This window comes from Mirounga leonina, unplaced genomic scaffold (genome assembly GCF_011800145.1).
Source record: "Mirounga leonina isolate KUSES-001 unplaced genomic scaffold, KU_Mleo_1.0 Mir_101529, whole genome shotgun sequence".
Lineage (NCBI taxonomy): Eukaryota > Metazoa > Chordata > Mammalia > Carnivora > Phocidae > Mirounga > Mirounga leonina.
The window spans coordinates 1,769,849-1,795,933 of record NW_023270143.1 but is presented as its reverse complement, the minus strand read 5'-3'; the positions used below and the strand labels follow the sequence as shown (position 1 = coordinate 1,795,933).

The 26,085-nt window shown below is 41.8% G+C and overlaps 1 protein-coding gene across 8 annotated transcripts in view; it reads left to right on the top strand.

Annotated features, from left to right (window-relative positions):
• The window catches only part of PFKFB1 (6-phosphofructo-2-kinase/fructose-2,6-biphosphatase 1), a 110,189-nt gene that overhangs the window by 63,088 nt on the left and 21,016 nt on the right, over nt 1-26,085 (top strand). For 5 of the 8 annotated variants that reach the window (XM_034990545.1, XM_034990470.1, XM_034990394.1 and 2 more), the window contains 4 exons: nt 2,122-2,243; nt 6,030-6,267; nt 8,987-9,133; nt 12,644-12,748. In XM_034990545.1, the coding sequence (XP_034846436.1) occupies nt 2,122-2,243; nt 6,030-6,267; nt 8,987-9,133; nt 12,644-12,748 (612 nt within the window). Of the gene's footprint in view, nt 1-2,121; nt 2,244-6,029; nt 6,268-8,986; nt 9,134-12,643; nt 12,749-14,086; nt 14,191-26,085 lie in introns of those variants that run through there. The other 3 variants (XM_034990616.1, XM_034990322.1, XM_034990766.1) reach the window with 2 other exon arrangements.

Here is a 26,085-nt window from a genome sequence, read left to right as displayed (position 1 = left end):
GCTATCATCCAATCAGTTACCTGAGCCTAAAAAAAATATGGGAGTCATCCTAGATGCGTCTTCATCCCTCACCTCTCAGCAGGCACCAGATCTTCCCCACTCTATTTTCTAAATATCTCTCCTATTGATTTCCATTCTCTCTTGCCATCAAAAGGAATGAGATCTTGCCATTTGCAACGACGTGGATGGAACTGGAGGGTATTATGTTGAGTGAAATAAGTCAAACAGAGAAAGACATGTATCATATGATCTCACTGATATGAGGAATTCTTAATCGCAGGAAACAAACTGAGTGTTGTTGGAGTGCGGGGTGGGGTGGGAGGGATGGGGTGACTGGGTGATAGACACTGGGGAGGGTATGTGCTCTGGTAAGCGCTGTGAATTGTGCAAGACTGTTGAATCTCAGATTTGTACCTCTGAAACAAATAATGCAATATATGTTAAGAAAAAAAAAAGAAGAAGAAGAAGGTAGCAGGAGGGGAAGAATGAAGGGGGGAAATCGGAGGGGTGGATGAACCATGAGAGACGATGGACTCTGAAAAACAAACTGAGGGTTCTAGAGGGGAGGGGGGTGGGAGGATGGGTTAGCCTGGTGGTGGGTATTGAGGAGGGCATGTTCTGCATGGAGCACTGGGTGTTATGCACAAACAATGAATCATGGAACACTTCATCTAGAACTAATGATGTAATGTATGGGGATTAACATAAGAATAAAAAAAATAATAAATATAGAGAAGATAGGCATTGGGGGATTAGGAGACGTCAACTTTTCAGAAATTTAAAGCCAACATGCCATGTTTCTCATTAAACACTCAATACATGTAAGCCATTATGACCCCTGGTCAAAATCTCCTGTTCCTCTTCTTCAACCATTTCTCACATCACAATTTCTGGTCCTCTTTTATTTTTAAATTTTTTAATTTAAATTCAATTAATTAACATATAGTGTAGTATTAGTTTCAGAGGTAGAGTCAGTGATTCATCAGTTGCATATAACAACCATTGCTCATTACATCAAGTGCCCTCCTTAATGCCCATTACCCAGTTACCCCATCCCCCTATCACCTCCCCTCCAGCAAACATCAGTTTGTTTCCTATGGTTAAGAGTCTCTTATGGTTTGTCTCCCTCTCTGATTTCATATTATTTTATTTTTCCCTACCTTCCTCTATGATCCTCTGTTTTGTTTCTTAAATTCCACACATGAGTGAAATCGGGGCACCTGGGTGGTTCAGTCGGTTAAGCGTCTGCCTTTGGCTCAGGTCATGATCCCAGAGTCCTGGAACTGAGTCCTGCATTGGGCTCCCTGCTTAGTGGGTAGTCGGCTTCTCCCTCTTCTTCTGCCCCTCCCCCTTACTCGTTCTCTCTCTCTCTCCCCCTCTCTCTCAAGCTCTCTCTCTCAAATAAATATTTTTTTAAAAAAAAGAATAATTGCCTTTCTCGGATTGACTTATTTCTTACTCTTATTTCTTATGATTCAGCATAATACCCCCTAGTTCTATTCACGTTGTTGCAAATGGTAAGATTTCTTCTTTTTGATGGCTGAGTAATATATATATATACACACACCATTGTATATATATACACACCACATCTTCTTTTATTTTTTTATTTAAATTCAATTAGCCAACCCACATCTTCTTTTATTTTTTTTAAAGATTTTATTTCTTTATTTGAAAGAGAGAGAGAGCACAAGTAGGCAGAGCGGCAGGCAGAAGGAGAGGGAGAAACAGGCTCTCTGCTGAGCAGGGAGCCCGATACGGAGCTCGATCCCAGGACACTGAGATCATGACCTGAGCCGAAGGCAGACGCTTAACCAACTGAGCCACCCAGAGACCCCACCACATCTTCTTTTAAATGTTCTTCTTAAACACTGTGTGCTCTGGAACTGAGTACAATGTAACAGACCTTGTTTAATCATATAGAAATAAAGCATAAGGAGTCACACATTCCAAATTCACTTAAATTGACTGATTTGTAACTTGGCAAGACCCTTTGTCTAAGTCTCAATTTTCTCATCTCTATGATGAGGGATGTTGTACTCAATGATCTCTAAGGGCACTTCCAAAGGTCACTGTTAGAGTCTCTGTCTCTCACAGTTCTTCTGTTCTCCCTTTTCCTAGCAAGTAAAACTTGGCAGCCCTGATTACATAGACTGTGACAGGGAAAAGGTTCTGGAAGACTTTCTAAAGAGAATTGAATGCTATAAGGTCAACTACCAACCCTTGGATGATGAACTGGACAGGTAAGAACCCAGAACCCTAAAATCCAAGACTGGATCTTTAACCCTATTTTGATGTCCTTTAGGACCTGGGAAAATGCCCTCCCTCTCTGGGCCTCAGCTTCTCTATCTGTAAAATCAGGGAGCTACATTTGATTATTTGTCTTCAAGGATCCTCCAAGCTCTAAGTATCTGGGGTAGTGATTCCCTGATATATAAAATGTCCATGAGAGTGTTAAAATAGTCCCTTCCTGACCAATATGGGCAGATCAAGACCCTGATCTCTAAGAACAAATGCTTCCCTTCTGTAGTTGTTGCTGTTATTTTTTTTCAAAAGCATTCCTCACACCTGGATGACACTTCAGTTTCCAAACATGTTCACCTTCTTTGGTTCATTGAATCCCCTCAGCACCCCTATAAAGGAAGCCAAAATAGATCTTATGTTCATAAATTTTCAAGAAGAGGAAATTGAATCTTAGCTGAAACCACTTGCCAAGCTCCCAGCACAAATCAAGGGGTAGAACTAGGAATCTAACCATATATTTTGTCTCCTACTCATGTCTCTTTTCACAAACCCATGTACCTCTTCAATCAATAGGTATTTGGTCTCTTTGAACTGTGGTGTACATAGGAGTATAAATAATGGCAAGAGAGGTGGTTTCTATCTGCAGATATCTTCCATAGTGCCTTAACATATGGGAAGACACATGAAAAACATGAAACTCTCATTCATAATGCCAGCTAAAAATTGGAAACATGTTAGCTAATAGTACAGGGAATATGTGAGTTTTAGACATAGGATATTCCCAGAAGCCTCAAAACGGGTTGTGATGAGAAGAGACTCTGGTCACCCAGACCCCTTGGGCCCCAAGTGAGAAGTATGAGGAAACCTCAAATAGTCATTAAAACCTTAAGAAGTTTAAGCAGAATCCTTCTAGCTTTGCCCAACCAAAATCCTAAGAGGCAAGTATTGTTACTGCACTGCTCCTTAAATGGAGAAACTGAGACCCAGAACAGGGCAAGGACTTACCTAAGGCCACATAATGAGTCAGTAGAACATTTATTCAAACCCTTATCTCAGACTTCCAGCCTAGTTCTGCCCCTCCCACATCCCTAATTCATAAAGAATTGTCACATGAGGCTTAGACACTTGGTGCAAGGAACAGGACCTTTATGTACAATTGTAAAGATTGTTCACTGTGCAAGGACAACCAGGTCAAGGGTACACTTGTTTTTCTCACCAAGGCATGTGTACTGGAGTGGGGATGTTTCTGCCCTGAGAAAAGTGTAACTTATTCAAATTTCCACAAATGCACCATAGAGACTAGCAGCATATGGTGAAAGAAGCTTGAAGAAGGGGAGCTAAAGTGAAAGAAGCATTGAGAAAGCCCCCAGTCTTCAGCCTAGACTCCTGCAGGTCCTCAGTTAGTGTTTGATGAATCAGTTTGGGCCTGAAGATGACATATTCTGAAGGTTGGCTTTATTTAATCATTTTCACATCAACAGACATTTACAGTCCATGTATCAGGGCCCAGTCAAAGCTGTGCCCTAGGAATCTAAAGAGAGAAGGGCTGTCCCTGCTGTGATAAAATGCCCAGTTGGTTGGGGGAGCCAATGAATGTGCAGTTGATCAGAATTGTAGAAATGGTAAACCAAGTGGGCTAGAGAAACACAAAGGAGGAAACTCAGCCCAGCTTGGGAAAAGAGATCGGGAAGAGTAGGTTTACCCAGTATAGGTAGACTAGGCATGTGTATGGGGTACCAGAAAGGTGGAATCTACCAAAAATAGGAATAAAACAATCTGGAAAGCTTTTACTATTTTAATTTCAAAACCAGCATCAATGTGGTCAAAATGAAAAAAAATCACAAAATTTCATGAGACCTCCTCATTTTATAATATAGTTTATAATTTTTATTTTAGATTACACATGGTAGAGATAGGCACTAGCTAAGATATTACTTTTGGTGGGAAGCACCTCTAAATGACTTCACATGATCCCGAGCTCAAAGAAGACTTCCTAGAGAGAGTGAAAGTGCTGGCTCTTAAGGGATGGATGCATAGGAGCTCAGCTTTGGAAAGCAGGCAAGGAATGCCTTTTCAAGCAAACAGAAGAGCATTTTGGAATAGTGTAGTTAAATCTGAATAAAAGTAGGGGAGTTTAGAGAATATACCAGCAAAAGCATGAAGGCTAGATTGAAACAGAGAAATTATGGGCATGGGTGTGGGTGTGGGACTGTGAGGTGAGGCCAAGCAGGGCCAGAATGTCAGACTAAGGTGAGGAATTTGAAAGTTCTCCTAGAGCTACCCAGGACCTAGCATCAGGAACAGACAGTAATTAGGCAACAAGGCTACATCAGATATTTTCTACTGCTAGGTACTGAGAGTCCTAGACAAGATAGTTGGAGAGGTTAACCTTAAACAAATCATTTCCTCTCTCTGTGCTTCAGTTTCCTCACCTATAAGACACAGGTAATAATCCCTGATTCCTAGGATGATTATAAGGATTCATGTATTTTAAGTCCCCACTCCCTGCCAGATGCACAAAAGAAAATGCTCAACAAGTGCAAGTGTCCTGTAGGAACCGTTGAACATAGATGACAGGGATGGGAATGATTAAGTATGGTACAGATAAAAAGGCCTTCTCTAGGAAGATCAGAGGAGAGGCTTTCTGAAACCAAACCCATCAGCCACTGCTTTACATGCCTTGGGTTAGTGCAGCTAATTCTATTTACTTTGTTTTGCTACTGTGCATCCAGGGTTCCTGGTATGCTACCCCATTGGTGCAGCCTTCCCCACCTCTTTGCAGGGATCTCCTTGAACTCCCTATAGTCCAACAACTAAAGGACTCATGCCTGGTACAGTAGGGGCCTCAGAAGACTTACTCCATGGTACTAGTCTTCCAATTAGTCAGTATTGCTCATTCCCAGCTCCTCTGCAGACAGGTTGTTGAATAGTTTGATTATCACTCATGATTATTAGTTCATGACTAGAGCACAGAATTGAGGGGATAAAAGGGGACTTGAAACAAGGACCACAAGATTTCCATGTTGTGGACCATCTCTGTATCCCCACATTCCAGTACTTGGCACAACTAAGAGTGAATGACTATTTATGGAAGGGGTATTGCGCATTGGTCATGTGTTTCCAAGTGTGTGTTCTTGACTGACCTAAGAGCTCCCAAAGGGCAGATGCTGAGTCCCCACTTCAAGCACAATGCTTAGAACAAAGGAGAGTTTGTTTACTGACTGCATGACAGGGAAAAAAACCCCAACCCTTTTCCCTTTCTGAGTGGGAAGAGAGATATACACACACAGACACAAGTGCGCACAGACACAATCTGGTAGCTGCCTGTAGGGTGTCGAAGACAATATATCATAGCAGAGACTTGAAGAACAGAGGTGCAGAGCTCAGCTTGAAATTTAAAAGACTGAGTAGAGAATTCAGGAGCTGCCAGTAAGATGTGGAAGGCAGCCAGGGACACAGGATTACTGCTTTTCTCTGAGGATTTCAAGAGTGTGAACTATAAAGGACGGAACCCAGATCCCTGGAGTGTAAAAAGTGAATGTGAAAAGATAGCCTGGATCAAGCTGAAACTGAAGAAAGGAAACAGGGGGAGATGGTAGCAGGCAGTGAGCTCTTTGGGGGAGGCCAGGAGCCACGTCTCTAGAGCAGGTACCCAGAATAGGGCAAGGCATGACATTTTGTTAGAGGAAAGGTAGGTGAAACCTGCATTGTACAAGAGGCTTGAAGGCGGGGTTTGTGGTTGGGGATTTGTCTTGGGATCAGCCTCTCCATCATCATCCCCTGAGCTGCCCTTGCTCCTGCTTGGGCTGGCCCAGCCACCTATCCTACATCAAGATCTTCGATGTGGGCACACGCTACATGGTGAACCGAGTGCAGGACCACATCCAGAGCCGCACAGTCTACTATCTCATGAACATCCACGTCACACCCCGCTCCATCTATCTGTGCCGGCACGGTGAGAGTGAACTCAACCTCAGAGGCCGCATCGGAGGTGACTCTGGTCTCTCAGCTCGGGGCAAGCAGGTAGGAAGGGCCCCATGCACCCTGAGGCATTGGCTGAGCTGGCCCAGGTGGGCTGTGGGTGGGTGGTACAGCCACTGCATGGGTCCTGAGGATGGGAGGACTCAGTGACAGGGTAAAAGCAGGTTCTGGTCATACCCGCTCTTCCACCCAATCAGTCACTCAGTCTTGATCCATCCTTGAGTGACTCCCATGTGCTAACAGCATCTGCACGTCTGTTAGCTTGGTCTTGACACTTCAGGCCTGCCCAAATTTGGCTGCTCCTCCAGCCCCATTACAGTGAGCACCCTTCACCCCTGCCTGACTGGTTCCCCTCCTCTCTTTCACAACTCTGTGCCTTTGCTTGTGCAGTTTCCCCCACCTAGGCTGCTCTCCTCTGTCAGCTGGTGACCACCACAGGCCCTGAGAGCTGCCCTGAGGTGCCCCATCCTTGAATCTATTTTCGTCCTTACTCAGGGCTGATGCCACAGCCCCCACCCCCACTTTAGGTCATCCCACTGTCAGCACTTGTCCCCCACCAGTTATTGCTCTTTTCCTGCCCTCTCCCCCCACCCCCTTCCAGGGCCCAGCTGCTGCTCCATGGTTTGGTCCAGGAAGCCCTCCTCTGTCCTCTCCTGCCCTCCCAGGCAGGTCCATCTCTCCCAGTTCTGGCCCATCTCTGACTATGGCATGAATCTCCTCTCTAGCCAAGCATAGTAACCTCCACATTACAGGTATAAAATAAAATAAAGGCACACATTTTCCTTAGTGTTTGGCCCTGTGCCTGGGCTTATTAACACAGGTATTGTTCTTGCTGGGAGGATGGCTTGGGTAGAACAAATGGGAAATGAGGTGCAGGAGGGAGGAAGCACTCTCTTTTATTGGGCACCTGTGCACAGTCACAGCACCGTCTGCCTCCACATGTGTGTCCCCTTTCAATCTTCACAACAACTCTGTGGGGTGGACATTACCATTAATGGTTTATGAAACCTGAGGAAGCAGAGGCCCAAGGAGGAGAAAAGAGCAGCCCCAGGTCATGCAGCCAGTAAAAAAGAGCCAGGATTGAAAACCAGGCTTTCCTCCCTGCCCCCCAGCATCCCCCCACTGCAGAGGTGGTAGTGTCTTAGGCAAGGCACTGCACTGGAAGGCCTGGTCCTCATGGCTCCCTTTCTGTTACCTTCAGAATGGCAGGCTCCCCTTGAGGTGGACTCAGACCTTTGACTCCCACCCATCTTACTCCTCAGAGCAGAGGGTACTGGTGGCATCATCCCTGCTCCATGGCACCACCTACAGCCAGGGGTCTCTTGGTTGGGGCCACCTATGGCCCTGCCTATACAGCTCAATGCCCAGTTTGGACACATGGCTATCTCCACAATGCATACCGCTCTCGCACACAAACTTGTGCATGCACACATAAATGCTTGGCCCCAACCTTCATACTTATGGGCACAGTGCACCATGCAGTTTACAAAGCACTTTCCCATCGACTCTCACCCATAATCAATCACAGAGGCTGTCACCTACTGTATGTCAGGGGGCACTCCATGTTCTCCTCTTCCACTATCTAATGTGATGCTCATAGGACAAGATTCAGTGAGCTAATGCTGTTCACATCTTACAGGCAGAAGCTATAAGGCCAGAGAGAAACGGGGATGTGTCCCAGGTCACACAGGGACCATATAAGGATGCTGGGAAGTTTAACCCCTGTTGCTTGCTTCCCAATCAAGGGCTCCTTACACCAGAGCACACTGACTATTGACTCATAATCTATAATTAGAATGTGTATACACAATACTTATATTTGTACATACACATGTACATATAAATACATCTATGCATTTGTGCCAATGTTCCTCACATACCACCTGTGACTAATAACATGACTCTATGTGAAAGAAAAAAATCACTTGCTCATTTAGCTCCCACAGCTTTTCATGTTTCCTCTCAGTGCTGTCATTGTTTCCCTTACTGGACTGGCTGTGTTTTGAGAACAGGACACCCTGATACGCAGCACATGACCACACGCACTCAGTATATGTTCGAATGCCCTTAGAAGCTGGGTTCCAAGACTCCAACTCAAGCAAATGAGAATCCCCAGAGTCAAAAAGAAATGTCCCCCAAATCCCACACCCCCTACTCCTAGACCACACTTTGAGGACCCAAAACCCAGAATCCCCTACCCTTCTGGCTTGCTTTCCATGCCTGTGTGGGTCTATCCCAGAGTCTGTCCACCTGGGTTAGTTTTTAGTGTTTACCCCTAGGCAAAAGGGTGGCTGAAGGGTCACTGTTTGTGGATCATGGGAATCTGTGGAAATAGGGTGTGGACAGAATTTGGTCATGTGACTAGGTTATCTACAAACATGTACTCAAGGCACCTACAAGTGCAGGATGGAGGCAGAAATGAGAAGAGAAAGGAGGTTGACCAGGTAGAGTGCCTCCATTTGTAGTCTTGTTCCAGGCTTCACAAACGCCAGACGTGGGCTATTTGAATGAATAACTGAGTAAGGGGTTTAATAAGCAAGTGTCAATGAACACACACACACACACACACACATAAACACACATAACCTTTTCTATTCCCTTGATCCTTGTCATATCCTTGTTTATAAATTGGAAACATTTAAATTCTACTCTTTCTTGTTCATCATCATTTCACCATTTATGGCAGATCTCACAGCTACTCTGTCTTCTTTCATCTCTCTCTTTCTTCCCTTTTCTCATCCTCTGTAACCCCACCCCCCAGTACGCCTATGCCCTGGCTAACTTCATTCAGTCCCAGGGCATCAGCTCCCTGAAGGTGTGGACCAGCCACATGAAGAGGACTATCCAGACAGCTGAGGCCCTGGGTGTTCCCTACGAGCAGTGGAAGGCCCTGAACGAAATTGATGCGGTGAGATGGAGGGGGATGGATTTCCTGGTGGCTGATGGGACTTGACTCTGGGCTTATCCCCTGGATTGCCTCTGCTTTGGCTCCTATGAAGAGCACAATTAATTCAACAAATATTTCTCAACAACCAGCCATATACCATACACTGTTCTGTGTGCTGGGGAGCCAGTGAAGGCCAGAATAGACATGTTCTCTGTCCTCATGGAGCCCAAAAGCAAGCCATAAATAAGACAGTGCATATCCTATGACAAAACGTTGTAAGAAGGGAAGTATAAGGGAGATGAGGTTGGAAAGGAAGGCAGCTCAAAGAGTTTTATAATTCATGTTGAGGCATTTGGGTGCTGCCCTAAAAATGGGAAGCCAATGATGTGGTCTAAGTTAAGAAGTGGCCTGAATGTGATTCACATTCTTAAAAAGAAGACAATACCGTATTATTTCACTCATATGCAGAATGTAATAAATAAACAAAGAAAAAAGAGGAGATAAACAAAAAACAGACTCTTACATAAACAAACTGGTGGGTTGCCAGAAGGGAGGTGAGCAGGAGGATGAGTGAAATAGACACAGTGTATTAAGAGTACACTTATCTTGATGAGCACTGAAAAACAGAATTGTTAAATCATTATGTTATACACCTAAAACTAATATAACAGTATATGTTAATGATACTTGACGAATATAAATAAATAAATAAATAAATAAATAAATAAATAAATAAATAAATAAATAAATAAGAGACCATTCTGGTCATGTGTGGAAACTAGGTAGGAAGAGGACCAGAATGAGTATGTAGATCAGTATGGGGATGGCTGCATTAATCCAGGCAAGAGGTGACAATGGACCAGAGTAGTGGCATTGGAAATAGAATGAAGAAGAAAGACCATCTGACCCTCATGACATAGCAATCTTGCTTCAGAGTCAGGTTTTCCATGTGCTCTTTGCGATGGCATTTTCTCCTCCCCATTGTCTCACCTGAGCTATAGGTAAACTGACATTAGGTAGCAGTCCACAGGTTATGATTGTTAGACGTAAAAGTAAAAGCTTTATCACAAGTATAGATAACTTGCATGTAGTTAGGTTAACTTGCTTGCCTGGTAGATATACTTCAATAAATATAAAAAGTATATGTGTGTCTACACACATACACTTGTACTTAGCTATAGATGTACAGAGATATGCATATTTAGAAAAGGAATATACAGTATTGTTCTACATATCACATATAGTTCCTATAAAACACATTCAAGCAAATATATAAACCTTCATCATAAGAGATCAGTCACTACTTGTTTCTGGCCCACATGTGGTGTAAGCATTTATTGTATACCTACTTTGTTTCAGACTCTGGGGTGGTGCTGGAGAGAGAAATTGATCCTTGTCTTCATTGAATTTTCAGTCGAAACAGGGTAGATAGAAAAAAAAAAAAAAAACAGGAATACAAAACAGTATGTGTGATATAGTCTCTGATAGGCACAGATGTCCAGGCAAAGCATCTGACCCAGCCAGGATCTGCCTGGAGGAAGTGATGCCTAGCTGAGAGTTAATTAACAGTGAGCCAGGTAGAGAGGATCAGGAATGGTATGTCAGGCAGAGAGACGCATAAACAAAGAAGGTAGTGTGTGTGTGTGTGTGTGTGTGTAACTGCTAAGATTGTAGCAGTGGAGATGGGAAAGAAAAAGGAATAGATTTTTGAGAAATTTAACAGATAGAATTACAGAAATTTGCTCTAGGGGAGGAGTAAGGAAGAAGTAATAATTTAGAATGATGCCTAAGTTTCTGGTTTATTTTCCATGATCAATAATATATTATTAATTAATTATTAATATAATATTAATTTACTAATATATTATATATCATAATATATTTTATATAATGTTATTTATAATATAATATTAATTAATTAATATATTAATATCAGTATATAATATATATATACTGATTGAGTCTTTAAAATGTGCCTTGTACATTCTGTGCTAGGCTCTTTTACATATATTATTTCTAATATTCAAAACACTTTTGTGAGGTCGTTGTAATTCTCCTCATTTTTCAGATGAGGAAAATAAAATTCAAAGAGGTTAGGGTATTTGCCTTAAGTCAATATGAAGTCAGTGGTCATTACCACAGGCAACAGGCTCCCAGCATGCCTCAAAATAGAAAGTCAAAGCTAATCTGGAAGGATCTTGTGTATCCAGTAGAGTGCACTTTCTCCCATGGACAGTGTCAGTAGAGAAATTTGACACTGCATAGCTGTTTTGTGGGCTATGGCAGGGGTGAACTTCACCCCTAAAGAAAGGCTGGTATATAATTCAAAAGACAACAACCAGAGCCTGTTGCTCCTTACAGGAAAGTCTAATTGGAATCCACACAATCAAAAAGGAAACCTTATAAACCCAACATTGCTTCCCACCCCCACTCCCAGCAGCCACCTCACTTCCGGGGATTTTTAAGTGAACTTGGGAAGCTCTCATGTACTCCTGAGGAACTCATTCTCTGAGCTCTGGATTCCTGCTTTGGGTGAGAAGACTGTATTTCCCCAAGGCCCACTCTGAAACTGTTAGGAATTTGTTAATTCTTGTCTTCTGAGATATCTGTGGATACCTGTTTCTTTTTCTGCCAGAGGTCCTGGAGCATAGGTAGGAGCAGAGGGGATGGGAAATGCTATAAAATGGGAGAGCACTGCTATGTATGTGCACACATGTGTGTGCTTGTATACACAGTCATAGACACCCACCACAAATATGCTTACACTCACAGACATACACTTCACAGACACACTGACCTTCTAGTCTGACATAGGATCCGTTTCAGATACATCTACCAATCTACACCTGCACCATGCATGCACACACATACACACTCACAGACACACTTAGAGATACATACATAAATTCACATGACCTCAGGCATAGGCATACATCTACTCACACATATACACCAGAGACATAATCAGAGACATACACACTCACAGAAATACATGCCACAGACACACTAGACACACATGGAGAAACAGACCACAGAGACACTCATGTGGGCATATTCTAAGATGCTCAGACAACCTGTACACAGACACACTCACCAAACACACTACAAATACTGAGACAAATACACAAATACAAGGCCTATGTCTTTAAACATACCAGCATGATACACATATACACACAAATACAGTCTAAAATTCTTAAGCCCATATATTTATAAAATACATACTTAAATGTACAATGTACATCTACAAACCTATTGGGACAATCATAGAGAAACACCACACACGTACCCGCCATATACTACATACTCAAACTGAACACACCTGTACACATGTGCACACTCTCACATACACACATCTCATGCACACACACACACATACACACACTCAGACAATAGGCACAAACATAAAGCTGTCTTCACAGACAACCAGGTGCTTGTGTGCTGCTGTTCCATAATCACTGGATTCAGAACTATGGTAAAGGTATGGATTTCACCTTGTGAATACTTTTGTCCCCAAATAATTTTTCTCAGGGTGTCTGTGAGGAGATGACCTATGAAGAAATCCAGGAACACTATCCTGAAGAATTTGCACTACGGGACCAAGATAAATATCGCTACCGCTATCCCAAGGGAGAGGTAAGGTTTGGAAGTATTGCCTGACTCCTAGAAATCCTCCCAGTATCTTCATTCCAGCAGCCAAAATTCCATAGTTCCCTGGGCAGCTTTAGAAGCAGAGTAAAGCATATTTTGTAGCAGCTCCCATCCCACAACGCACATGATAATCTGGCTCTTGGCTGTCTCTGCTTCATGGCTATTGGCAACGGATTCCTCTTTTATTAAAGCTAAAAAATTGCCTCCTTATTTCCCACCTGCTTTCAGAGGGGCTTCATCCTAGATTTTGTCTCTGGTATCTTTTCACTAAAGACACCTGAAGTAGTTTAACATACTCCTGTCATTTTATTGCCAAGTTGCCTAAAGATACAGTCTCTCTGGACAGTGGGTTAGAGTCCTAAGGGACAATGTCTAATAGTTAAAGCAGATTCTTTGCCACCACATGAACCAGACCATCAGTTCCCTAATTCCCACATCAGGTGGATCCTCATCACTTTCAACCCAGCAGCTTCATTTAGCCAGTTCCACAACTTAAAGTATTTATTAGTCATACTCCATTTTTGATATACATTCCTGGGAACAATTATCAGAAAAGCAGGACACCAGGGAAGGTAAAACAATAGACATCCTGTGTTACAAAGTTCACACTTTCATCCTCATCCTCAGAAATGACATTATAAAGTCAGTCTGAGTTTGCCTTTATTTTCCCTTATATATTTTGAGGCTATGTTATTGCAGGCATACAAATTTAAAGCAATTATATCTTCTTAATGAATTGCATATTTTATTATGAATAATAATATTTTCCCCGAATAAAGTTTTTTTTGCCTGAAAGTGTATTTTATCTAATATTAATGTGTGTGTGTGTGTGTGTGTGTGTTTACTGGTTAGTATTTGCCTAGTTCATCTTTATTCATTCACTTTCAATTTCTCTGGGTATTTTTGTTTTATGTCTCTTGTAAACAGCATATAACTGCTTTTTTAGAAGCCTTATTTATTTTATTTTAGAGATATAGAGATCGTGAGCAGGGGGAGGGGCAGAAGGAGAGGGAAAGAGTGAGGAAAAGAAGACTCCCCACTGATCATTGAGACAAACACAGGGCTCAACCCCATGAACAAGAGACCATGAACTGAGCCAAAATCAAGTCAAATGCCAAACTGACTGAGCCACCCAGGCACCCCAGCTTTTGTTGTTTTTAATACAACCTGCAAATATATGTCTTTTGAATGGTAATTCTGATACATTTACTTTTATTGTAATTACTGATTTAATTGAGCTTATTTCTATTCTTTTATTTGAGATCTTTTTTTCACCTGAGCCTTTATGCTTAGTTTATATTTCTCTTTTTCTCCCTTCTTTAGAATTCTGCTCCTGAGATTTTACACCTATATTTAAGTTATATAATGTTTCATTCTTTCTTAATTTTTTTAATTTAAATTCAATTTAATGAGGAGGGGAAAGATGGCGGAGGAGTAGGGGACCCTATTTCAACTGGTCCCCGAAATTGAGTTGGATAACTACCAGACCACTCTGAGCACCCACGAAACCAGCCTGAGATGTAAGAAGATCTGGATCTCTACAAACAGAATATCACAGGCAGTTGGTTTTGAGGTACAAAGCTGAGAGCCCTGATCCTGCAGGCAGATATCGGAGGATAAACGGCGGCGGGAGGGTGCCTGGACGTGGGGATCCTACACCGCCGGTGAGTGACAGCCTCGCGCGCTGCAGACGGGGCACAGACTTGCAGACCGGTAGCGCGGGGAATGAACTTTAGGGCAGCCCCCGGGGTGGAAAACCAGACCGGCAGGGTCACGCGCACGCGAACTGCAGCACCCCCCCCCCCATAGAAACCGGAACGATGGTAGCGCACATACGAACTGCATCCCCCCTGACAGAAACCGAAGCGACGGTCGCACGCACGCGAACTGCAGCCTCCGAGACGGAAACCCAGTGCACCAGGGTCGTGCTGGTGAAGTGCAACCCTGGGGGTGGAAACCCCAAGCGGCGGAGTTCCGTGCACACGAATTGGGAGCAGCTGGTGGTTTTAGAAGCACAAAGGGCAGAGAGGTGCCCAGACCTGGAGGCAGGACTGGGAGCGCTGCGGAGAGGCGCAAAATCCAGGACGCTGCAGTTTATAGCAGCATGGACAGAAACGGAGATGGTGTGGGCTGGAGAGCTCACTGAAGAACAGACTGAGGTCTCTCTGCTCTGAGGCAGAGGGTTGGAAACAGTCTCTTCTGCTCTGACTCATGGAAGAGATGCAGAAAGCCGCCAGGGAAAGGCGCCAGGGAACAAAAGCCCCCACAACTGGTTCCCACTGAGCCCATTCCCCGCCACAGGGACACAGGGCAACTCTGCCCAAACAGGGTTGCCTGAATAACAGCGTGGCAGGCCCCTCCCACAGAGGACAGGCTGGGAAAACAAGAGGCCAGCAACCCTAAGGTCCCAAGAAAACAGGTGCATCTTGCTTGGGTTCTGGTCAATAATTTGGACTCTATACATTCCATCAACCACCCATCAACAGAATGACTAGGAGGAGGAGCCCCCAAAACAGAAAAGACTCAGAGATTATGACTTATGCTGAAAATTTACAAATGGATGCAGACATAACCAAGATGTCAGAGATGGAATTCAGGCTAGCAATTGTGAAGACAATGGCTAGAATGCAGAAATCAATTAATGGCAACATAGAGTCTCTAAGGGCAGAAATAAAAGGTGAATTGGTAGAACTTAAAAATGCTATCAATGAGATCCAATCCAATCTAGATAATCTAACAGCTAGGGTAACTGAGACAGAAGAGAGAATAAGCGATCTGGAAGACAGTATAATAGATAAAAAGGGAAAAGAGGAGGCCAGGGGAAAACAACTCAGAATCCAGGAAAATAGAATCAGAGAAATAAGTGACACCATGAGGCATTCCAATGTCAGAATCATTGGAATCCCGGAGGGAGTGGAGAGAGAGAGAGGGCTAGAAGATGTATTTGAGCAAATCATAGCTGAGAAGTTCCCTAATCTGGGGAATGAAACAAACATTCGAGTCCTAGAGGCAGAGAGGACCCCTCCTAAGATCAAGGAAAACAGACCAACACCCTGGCATGTAATAGTAAAACTTGCAAATCTTAGAACCAAGGAAACCATCTTAAGGGCAGTTAGGGGGAAGAGATTCCTTACGTACAGAGGAGGAACATCAGAATAACGTCAGACCTATCCACAGAGACCTGGAAAGCCAGAAAGGCCTGGCAAGACATATTCAGGGTACTAAATGAGAAGAACATGCAGCCAAAAATACTTTGTTCGGCAAGGCTTTCATTTAGAATGGATGGAGGGATGCAGAGCTTCCATGACCAGCAGAAGTTGAAAGAATATGTGACCAGTAAGCCGGCCCTGCAAGAAATATTCAGGGGGGTTCTATAAAAGAAGAAAGACCCCAAGAGTGATCTACAACAGAAATTTACAGGGACAATCTATAAAAACAACGTCTTCACAGGCAACATGATGACAATTAATTCATATCTTTCAATAATCACTCTCAACGTGAATGGCCTAAATGCTCCCATAAAACAGCACAGGGTTGCAGATTGGATAAAAAGACAGGACCCATCCATATGCTGTCTACAAGAGACTCATTTTGAACCTAAAGATACATCCAGACTGAAAGTGAAGGGATGGAGATCTATCTTCCATGCCAGCGGACCTCAAAAGAAAGCTGGGGTAGCAATTCTTATATCAGACAAATTAGATTTTAAACTGAAGTCTGTAATAAGAGACACAGAAGGATACTATATCATTCTTAAAGGGTCTATCCAACAAGAAGATCTAACAATTGTAAATATCTATGCCCGCAACATGGGAGCAGCCATCTACATAAGCCAACTGTTCACCAAAATAAAGAGTCATATTGATAACAATACGTTAATTGTAGGAGACATCAATACTCCACTCTCAGCAATGGACAGATCATCTAAGCAGAAAATCAACAAGGAATCAAGAGCTTTGAATGATACATTGGACCAGATGGACCTCATAGATATTTACAGAACATTCCACCCTAAAAAAACAGAATACTCCTTCCCGAGCACACATGGAACTTTCTCCAGAATAGACCATATACTGAGTCACAAATCACGTCTCAACCAATACCAAAAGATTGAGATTATTCCCTACATATTCTCAGAGCACAATGCTCTAAAACTGGAATTCAATCACAAGAAAATTTTGGCAGAAATTCAAACACTTGGAAGCTAAAGACCACTCTGCTAAGACTATTTGGGTCAACCAAGAAATCAAAGAAGAACATAAACAATTCATGGAAATCAATGAGAGCGAAAACACATCAGTCCAAAACCTATGGGATACTGCAAAGGCAGTCCTAAGGGGGAAATACAGAACCATCCAAGCCTCACTCAAAAAAATAGAAAAATCCCGAATTCACCAACTAACTCTACACCTTAAAGAACTAGAGAAAAAGCAACAAACAATGCCTAAGCCATGCATTAGAAGAGAAATAATGAAAATTAGAGCAGAAATCAATGAATTAGAAACCAGAAACACAGTAGATCATCAACGAAACTAGAAGTTGGTTCTTTGAAAGAATTAATAAGATTGATAAACCACTGGCCAGATTTATCCAAAAACAGAGAGAAAGGACCCAAATTAATAAAATTATGAATGAAAGGGGAGAGATCACCACTAACACCAAGGAAATAGAAACAATTATTAGAAATTATTATCAACAACTATATGCCAAGAAACTGAGCCATCTGGATGAAATGGAGGCTTTCCTGGAAACCTATAAGCTGCCAAGACTGAAACAGGAAGAAATTGACAACCTGAATAGGCCAATAACCAGTAACGAGATTGAAGCAGTGATCCAAAACCTCCCAAAACACAAGAGTCCAGGGCCTGATGGATTCCCTGGGGAATTCTACCAAACATTCAAAGAAAAAATAATACTTATTCTACTGAAGCTGTTTCAAAAAATAGAAACAGAAGAAAAACTTCCAAACTCATTCTATGAGGCCAGCATTACCTTAATCCCCAAACCAGGCAAAGACCCCATCAAAAAAGAGAATTTCAGACCGATATCCCTGATGAATATGGATTCCAAAATCCTCAACAAAGTCCTAGCTAATAGGATCCAACAATACATTAAAAGGATCATCCACCACGACCAAGTGGGATTTATCCCCGGGATGCAAGGGTGGTTCAACATTCGCAAATCAATCAGTGTGATAGAACACATTAATAAGAGGAGAGAGAAGAACCATATGGTCCTCTCAATTGATGCAGAAGAAGCATTTGACAAAATACAACATCCTTTCCTGATTAAAACTCTCCAGAGTATAGGGATGGAGGGAACATTCCTCAAGTTCATAAAATCCATCTATGAAAAACCCACAGCGAATATGATCCTCAATGGGGAAAAGCTGAGAGCCTTTCCCTTAAGATCAGGAACACGTCAAGGGTGCCCACTCTTCACTACTGTTGTTCAACATAGTACTAGCAGTCCTAGCAACAGCAATCAGACAACAAAAAGAAATAAAAGGTATTCAAATTGGCAAAGAAGAAGTCAAACTCTTTCCTTTTGCAGAGGACATGATACTTTATGTGGAAAACCCAAAAGACTCCACCCCCAAATTACTAGAACTCATCCAGCAATTCAGTAATGTGGCAGGATACAAAATCAATGCTCAGAAATCAGTTGCTTTCTTATACACTAACAACGCAACTGTAGAAAGAGAAATTAAAGAAACAATTCCATTTACAATAGCACCAAAAACTATAAGATACCTCGGAATAAACCTAACCAAAGAGGTAAAGGATCTATAATCTAGGAACTACAGAACACTCATGAAGGAAATTGAAGAAGACACAAAAAGATGGAAAAATATTCCATGCTCATGGATCAGAAGAATAAACATTGTTAAAATGTCTATGCTACCCAGAGCAATCTATACCTTCAATGCCATCCCGATCAAAATTCCAATGACATTTTTCAAAGTGCTGGAACAAACAATCCTAAAATTTGTATGGAATCAGAAAAGACCCCGAATCGCCAAGGAGATATTGAAAAAGAAAAATAAAGCTGGGGGCATCACGTACCCCAATTTCAAGCTATATTACAAATCAGTGATCACCAAGACAGCATGGTACTGGCACAAAAACAGACATACAGACCAATGGAACAGAATAGAGAACCCAGATATGGACCCTCAATTCTATGGTCAAATAATCTTTGACAAAGCAGGAAAAAACATGCAATGGAAAAAAGACAGTCTCTTCAATAAATGGTGCTGGGAAAATTGGACAGCCACATGCAGAAGAATGAAACTCGACCATTCTCTAACACCACTCACAAAGATAAACTCAAAGTGGATGAAAGACCTCAATGTGAGACAGGAATCCATCAAAATCCTAGAGGAGAACATAGGCAGTAACCTCTTTGACATCGGCCACAGCAACTTCTTTCAAGATACATCTCCAAAAGCTAGTGAAACAAAAGCAAAAATGAACTTTTGGGACTTCATCAAGATCAAAAGCTTCTGCACAGCAAAGGAAACAGTCAAGAAAACAAAGAGGCAACCCACAGAATGGGAGAAGATATTTGCAAATGACACTACAGATAAAGGGCTGGTATCCAAAATCTATAAATAACTTCTCAAACTCAACACCCAAAAAACAAATAATCAAGTCAAAAAGTGGGCAGAGGACATGAACAGACACTTCTCCAAAGAAGACATACAAATGGCTAACAGACACATGAAAAAATGTTCATCATCATTAGCCATCAGGGAAATCCAAATCAAAACCACACTGAGATACCACCTTACACCAGTTAGAATGGCAAAAATGGACAGGGAAAGAAACAACAAATGTTGGAGAGGTTGTGGAGAAAGGGGAACCCTCTTACACTGTTGGTGGGAATGCGAGTTGGTACAGCCACTTTGGAAAATAGTGTGGAGGTGCCTCAAAAATTTAAAAATAGAGCTACCCTATGACCCAGCAATTGCACTCCTGGGTATTTATCCCAAAGACACAGATGTAGTGAAAAGAAGGGCCATATGCACCCCAATGTTCATAGAAGGAATGTCCGCAATAGCCAAACTGTGGAAAGACCCGAGATGCCCTTCAACAGATGAATGGATAAAGAAGATGTGGTCCATATATACAATGGAATATTACTCAGCCATCAGAAAGGATGAATACCCAACTTTTACATCAACATGGATGGGACTGGAGGAGATTATGCTAAGCGAAATAAGTCCATCAGAGAAAGTCAATTATCATCTGGTTTCACTTATTTGTGGAACATAAGGAATAACATGGAGGACATTAGGAGAAGGAAGGGAAAAATGGGGGGGGGGGGAATTGGAGGGAGAGATGAACCATGAGAGACTATGAACCTGAGAAACAAACAGGGTTCTAGAGGGGAGGGGGGAGGGGGGATTGGTTAGCCCAGTGATGGGTATTAAGGAGGGCACGCACTGCATGGAGCACTGGGTGTGATACGAAAACAATGGATCGTGGATCACTACATCAAAAACTAATGATGTATTGTATGGTGACTAACATAATATAATAAAATTAAAAACTACAAAAAAATAAAATAAAATCAATTTAATTAATATGTACCACATTATCAGTTTCAGAGGTAGAATTCAGTGATTCATAAGTTGCATACAACACCCAGTGCTCATTACTTCAGGCGACCACTTAATGCCCATCACCCAGTTACCCCATCGCCCCACCCATTTGCCCTCCAGCAGCCTTCAGTTTATTTCCTATAGTTAAGAGTCTCTTATGGTTTGCCTCCCTCTCTGTTTCCTCTTATTTTTCCTTCCTTTCCCCTATGTTCATCTGTTTTGTTTCTTTAATTCTACATATGAATTAAATAATATAGTGTTTGTCAATCTTTGACTGACTTATTTTGCTCAGCATAATACCCTCTAGTTCCATCCACATCATTGCAAATGGCAAGATTTCATTTTTTGATGGCTGAGTAATATTCCATTGTATATACCACATCTTCTTTTATTGTATTTTATTTATTTATTATTTATTCTTATGTTAATCCCCATACATTACATCATTAGTTTTAGATGTAGTGTTCCATGATTCATTTTTTGTGCATAACACCCAGTGCTCCATGCAGAATGTGCCCTCCTCAATACCCACCACCAGGCTAACCCATCCTCCCACCCCCCTCCCCTCTAGAACCTTCAGTTTGTTTTTCAGAGTCCATCGTCTCACATGGTTCGTTTACCCCTCCAATTTCCCCCGCTTCATTCTTCCCCTCCCACTACCTTCTTCTTCTTCTTTTTTTTTTTCTTAACATATATTGCATTATTGTTTCAGAGGTACAGATCTGAGATTCAACAGTCTTGCACAATTCACAGCACTTACCAGAGCACATACCCTCCCCAGTGTCGATCACCCAGTCACCCCATCCCTCCCACCCCACCCCCCACTCCAGCAACCCTCTGTTTGTTTCCTGCGATTAAGAATTCCTCATAACACTGAGATCATATGATACATGTCTTTCTCTGTTTGACTTATTTCGCTCAACATAATACCCTCCATTTCCATCCACGTCGTTGCAAATGACAAGATCGCATTCCTTTTGATGGCTGCATAATATTTCATTGTATATATATACCACATCTTCTTTATCCATTCATCTGTTGATGGACATCTTGGCTCTTTCCACAGTTTGGCTATTGTGGACATTGCTGCTACAAACATCGGGGTGCACGTACCCTTTCCGATCCCTACTTTTGTATCTTTGGGGTAAATACCCAGTAGTGCAATTGCTGGATCATAGGGTAGCTCTATTTTCAACTTTTTGAGGAACCTCCATACTGTTTTCCAGAGTGGCTGCACCAGCTTGCATTCCCACCAACACTGTAGGAGGGTTCCCCTTTCTCCGCATCCCCACCAACATCTGTCGTTTCCTGACTTGTTAATTTTAGCCATTCTGACTGGTGTGAGGTGGTATCTCATTGAGGTTTTGATTTGGATTTCCCTGAGGCCGAGGGATATTGAGTACTTTTTCATGTGTCTGTTGGCCATTTGGATGTCTTCTTTGGAAAAATGTCTGTTCATGTCTTCTGCCCATTTCTTGATTGGATTCTTTGTTCTTTGGGTGATGAGTTTCATAAGTTCTTTATAGATTTTGGATACTAGCCCTTTATCTGATATGTCATTTGCAAATATCTTCTCCCATTCTGTCGGTTATCTTTTGGTTTTGTTGACTGTTTCCTTTGCTTTGCAAAAGCTTTTTATCTTGATGAAGTCCCAATAGTTCATTTTTGCCCTTGCTTCCCTTGCCTTTGGCGATGTTTCTAGGAAGAAGTTGCTTCGGATGAGGTCAAAGAGGTTGCTGCCTGTGTTCTCCTTTAGGATTTTGATGGACTCCTGTCTCACATTGAGGTCTTTCAACCATTTGAAGTCTATTTTTGTGTGTGGTGTAAGGAAATGGTCCAGTTTCATTCTTCTGCATGTGGCTGTCCAATTTTCCCAACACCATTTGTTGAAGAGGCTGTCTTTTTTCCATTGGACATTCTTTCCTGCTTTGTCAAAGATTAGTTGACCATAGAGTTGAGGGTCCATTTCTGGGCTCTCTATTCTGTTCCATTGATCTATGTGTCTGTTCTTGTGCCAGTACCATGCTGTCTTGATGATGACAGTTTTGTAATAGAGCTGGAAGTCCAGAATTCTGATGCCACCAGCTTTGCTTTTCTTTTTCAACATTCCTCTGGCTATGCGGGGTCTTTTCTGGTTCCATACAAATTTTAGGATTATTTGTTTCATTTCTTTGAAAAAAGTGGATGGTATTTTGATGGGGATTGCATTAAATGTGTAGATTGCTCTAGGTAGCATTGACATCTTCACAATATTTGTTCTTCCAATCCATGAGCATGGAACATTTTTCCATTTCTTTGTGTCTTCCTCAATTTCTTTCATGAGTATTTTATAGTTTTCTGAGTACAGATCCTTTGTCTCTTTGGTTAGATTTATGCCTAGGTATCTTATGGTTTCGGGTGCAATTGTAAATGGGATCAACTCCTTAATTTCTCTTTCTTCTGTCTTGTTGTTGGTGTATAGGAATGCCACTGATTTCTGTGCATTGATTTTATATCCTGCCACTTTACTGAATTCCTGTATGAGTTCTAGCAGTTTTCGGGTGGAGTCTTATGGGTTTTCCATAAAGTATCATATCATCTGCAAAGAGTGAGAGTTTGACTTCTTCTTTGCTGATTTGGATGCCTTTTATTTCTTTTTGTTGTCTGATTGCTGTGGCTAGGACTTCCAATACTATGTTGAATAGCAGTGGTGATAGTGGACATCCCTGCCATGTTCCTGACCTTAGGGGGAAAGCTCTCAGTTTTTCCCCATTGAGAATGATATTCGCTGTAGGTTTTTCATAGATGGTTTTATGATATTGAGGTATGTACCCTCTATGCCTATACTCTGAAGAGTTTTGATCAAGAAAGGTTGCTGTACTTTGTCAAATGCTTTTTCTGCATCTATTGAGAGGATCATATGATTCTTGTTCTTTCCTTTGTTAATGTATTGTATCACATTGATTGATTTGCAGATGTTGGACCAACCTTGTAGCCCAGGGATAAATCCCACTTGGTCGTGGTGAATAATCCTTTTAATGTACTGTTGGATCCTATTGGCTAGTATTTTGGTGAGAATTTTTGCATCCATGTTCATCAGGGATATTGGTCTGTAATTCTCCTTTTTGATGGGGTATTTGTCTGATTTTGGGATCAAGTAATGCTGGCCTCATAAAATGAGTTTGGAAGTTTTCCTTCCATTTCTATTTTTTGGAACAGTTTCAGAAGAATAGGTATTAATTCTTCTTTAAATGTTTGGTAGAATTCCCCTGGGAAGCCATCTGGCCCTGGGCTTTTGTTTTTTGGGAGATTTTTGATGACTGCTTCAATTTCCTTAGTGGTTATAGGTCTGTTCAGGTTTTCTATTTCTTCCTGGTTCAGTTTTGTAGTTGATACATCTCTAGGAATGTATCCATTTCTTCCAGGTTATCTAACTTGCTGACATAGAGTTGCTCATAATATGTTCTTATAATTGTTTGTATTTCTTTGGTGTTGGTTGTGATCTCTCCTCTTTCATTCATGATTTTGTTGCTTTGGGTCCTTTCTCTTTTCTTTTTGATAAGTCTGGCCAGGGGTTTATCAATCTTGTTAATTCTTTCAAAGAACCAGCTCCTAGTTTCGTTGATCTGTTCTACTGTTCTTTCAGTTTCTATTTCATTGATTTCTGCTCTGATCTTTATTATTTCTCTTCTCCTGCTGGGATTAGGCTTTATTTGCTGTTCTTTCTCCAGCTCCTTTAGGTATAGGTTTAGGTTGTGTACTTGAGACCTTTCCTGTTTCTTGAGAAAGGCTTGTATTGCTATATACTTTCCTCTTAGGACTGCCTTTGCTGCATCCCAAAGATTTTGAATAGTTGTGTTTTCATTTTCATTGGTTTCCATGAATTTTTTAAATTCTTCTTTAATTTCCTGGTTGACCCATTCATTCTTCAGTAGGATGCTCTTTAGCCTCCATGTATTTGAATTCTTTCTGACTTTCCTCTTGTGATTGAGTTCTAGTTTCAAAGCATTGTGGTCTGAAAATAGGCAGGGAATGATTCCAATCTTTTGGTACCGGTTGAGACCTGATTTATGACCTAGGATGTGATCTATTCTGGAGAATGTTCCATGGCCACTAGAGAAGAATGCGTATTCCGTTGCTTTGGGATGGAATGTTCTGAATATGTCTGTGAAGTCCATTTGGTCCAGTGTGTCATTTAAAGTCTTTATTTCCTTGTTGATCTTTTGCTTAGATGATCTGTCCATTTCAGTGAGGGGGGTGTTAAAGTCCCCCACTATTACTGTATTGTTGTCGATGTGTTTCTTTGCTTTTGTTATTAATTGCCTTATATAATTGGCTGCTCCCATGTTAGGGGCATAGATATTTACAATTCTTAGATCTTCTTGTTGGATAGACCCTTTAAGTAGGATATAATGTCCTTCCTCATCTCTTATTACAGTCTTTGGTTTAAAATCTAATTTGTCTGATGTAAGGATTGCCACCCCAGCTTTCTTTTGGTGTCCATTAGCATGGTAAATGGTTTTCCACCCCTCACTTTCTTTTTTTTTTTTTAAGATTTTATTTTTATTTATTTGACAGAGAGAGACACAGCGAGAGAGGGAACACAAGCAGGGGGAGTGGGAGAGGGAGAAGCAGGCTTCCCGCCAAGGAGGGAGCCCAATGTGGGGCTCGATCCCAGGACCCTGGGATCATGACCTGAGCCAAAGGCAGATGCTTAACGACTGAGCCACCCAGGTGCCCCTACCCCCTCACTTTCAATCTGGGGGTGTCTTTGGTTCTAAAATGAGTCTCTTGCAGACAGCATATTGATGGGTCTTGTTTTTTCATCCAGTCTGAGAGCCTGTGTCTTTTGATTGGGGCATTGAGCCCATTTACATTCAGGGTAACTATTGAAAGATAGGAATTTAGTGCCATTGTATTGCCTGTAAGGTGACTGTTATCGTATATTGTCTGTGTTCCTTTCTGGTCTATGTTGCTTTTAGGCTCTCTCTTTGCTTAGAGGACCCCTTTCAAGATTTCCTGTATGGCTGGTTTTGTGTTTGCAAATTCCTTTAGTTTTTGTTTGTCCTGGAAGCTTTTTCTCTCTCCTTCAATTTTCAATGACAGCCTAGCTGTATAGAGTATTCTTGGCTGCATATTTTTCTCATTTAGTGCTCTGAATATATCCTGCCAGTCCTTTCTGGCCTGCCAGGTCTCTGTGGATAGGTCTGTTGCCAATCTAATGTTTCTACCATTGTAGGTTACATATCTCTTCTCCCGAGCTGCTTTCAGGATTTTCTCTTTGACTATGAGACTCGTAAGTTTTACTATTAGATGTCGGGGTGTTGACCTATATTTATTGATTTTGAGAGGGGTTCTCTGTGCTTCCTGGATTTTGATGTCTGTTTCCTTCCCCAAATTAGGGAAGTTCTCTGCTATAATTTGCTCCATTATACCTTCTGCCCCTCTCTCTCTTTCTTCTTCTTCTGGGATCCCAATTATTCTAATGTTGTTTTGTCTTATGGTATCGCTTATCTCTCGAATTCTGCCCTCGTGATTCAGTAGTTGTTTATCTCTCTTTTTCTCAGCTTCTTTATTTTCCATCATTTGGTCTTCTATATTACTGATTCTCTCTTCTGCCTTGTTTATCCTAGCAGTTAACGCCCCCATTTTTGATTGCACCTCATTAATAGCCTTTTTGATTTCTACTTGGTTAGATTTTAGTTCTTTTATTTCTCCAGAAAGGGTTTCTCTAATA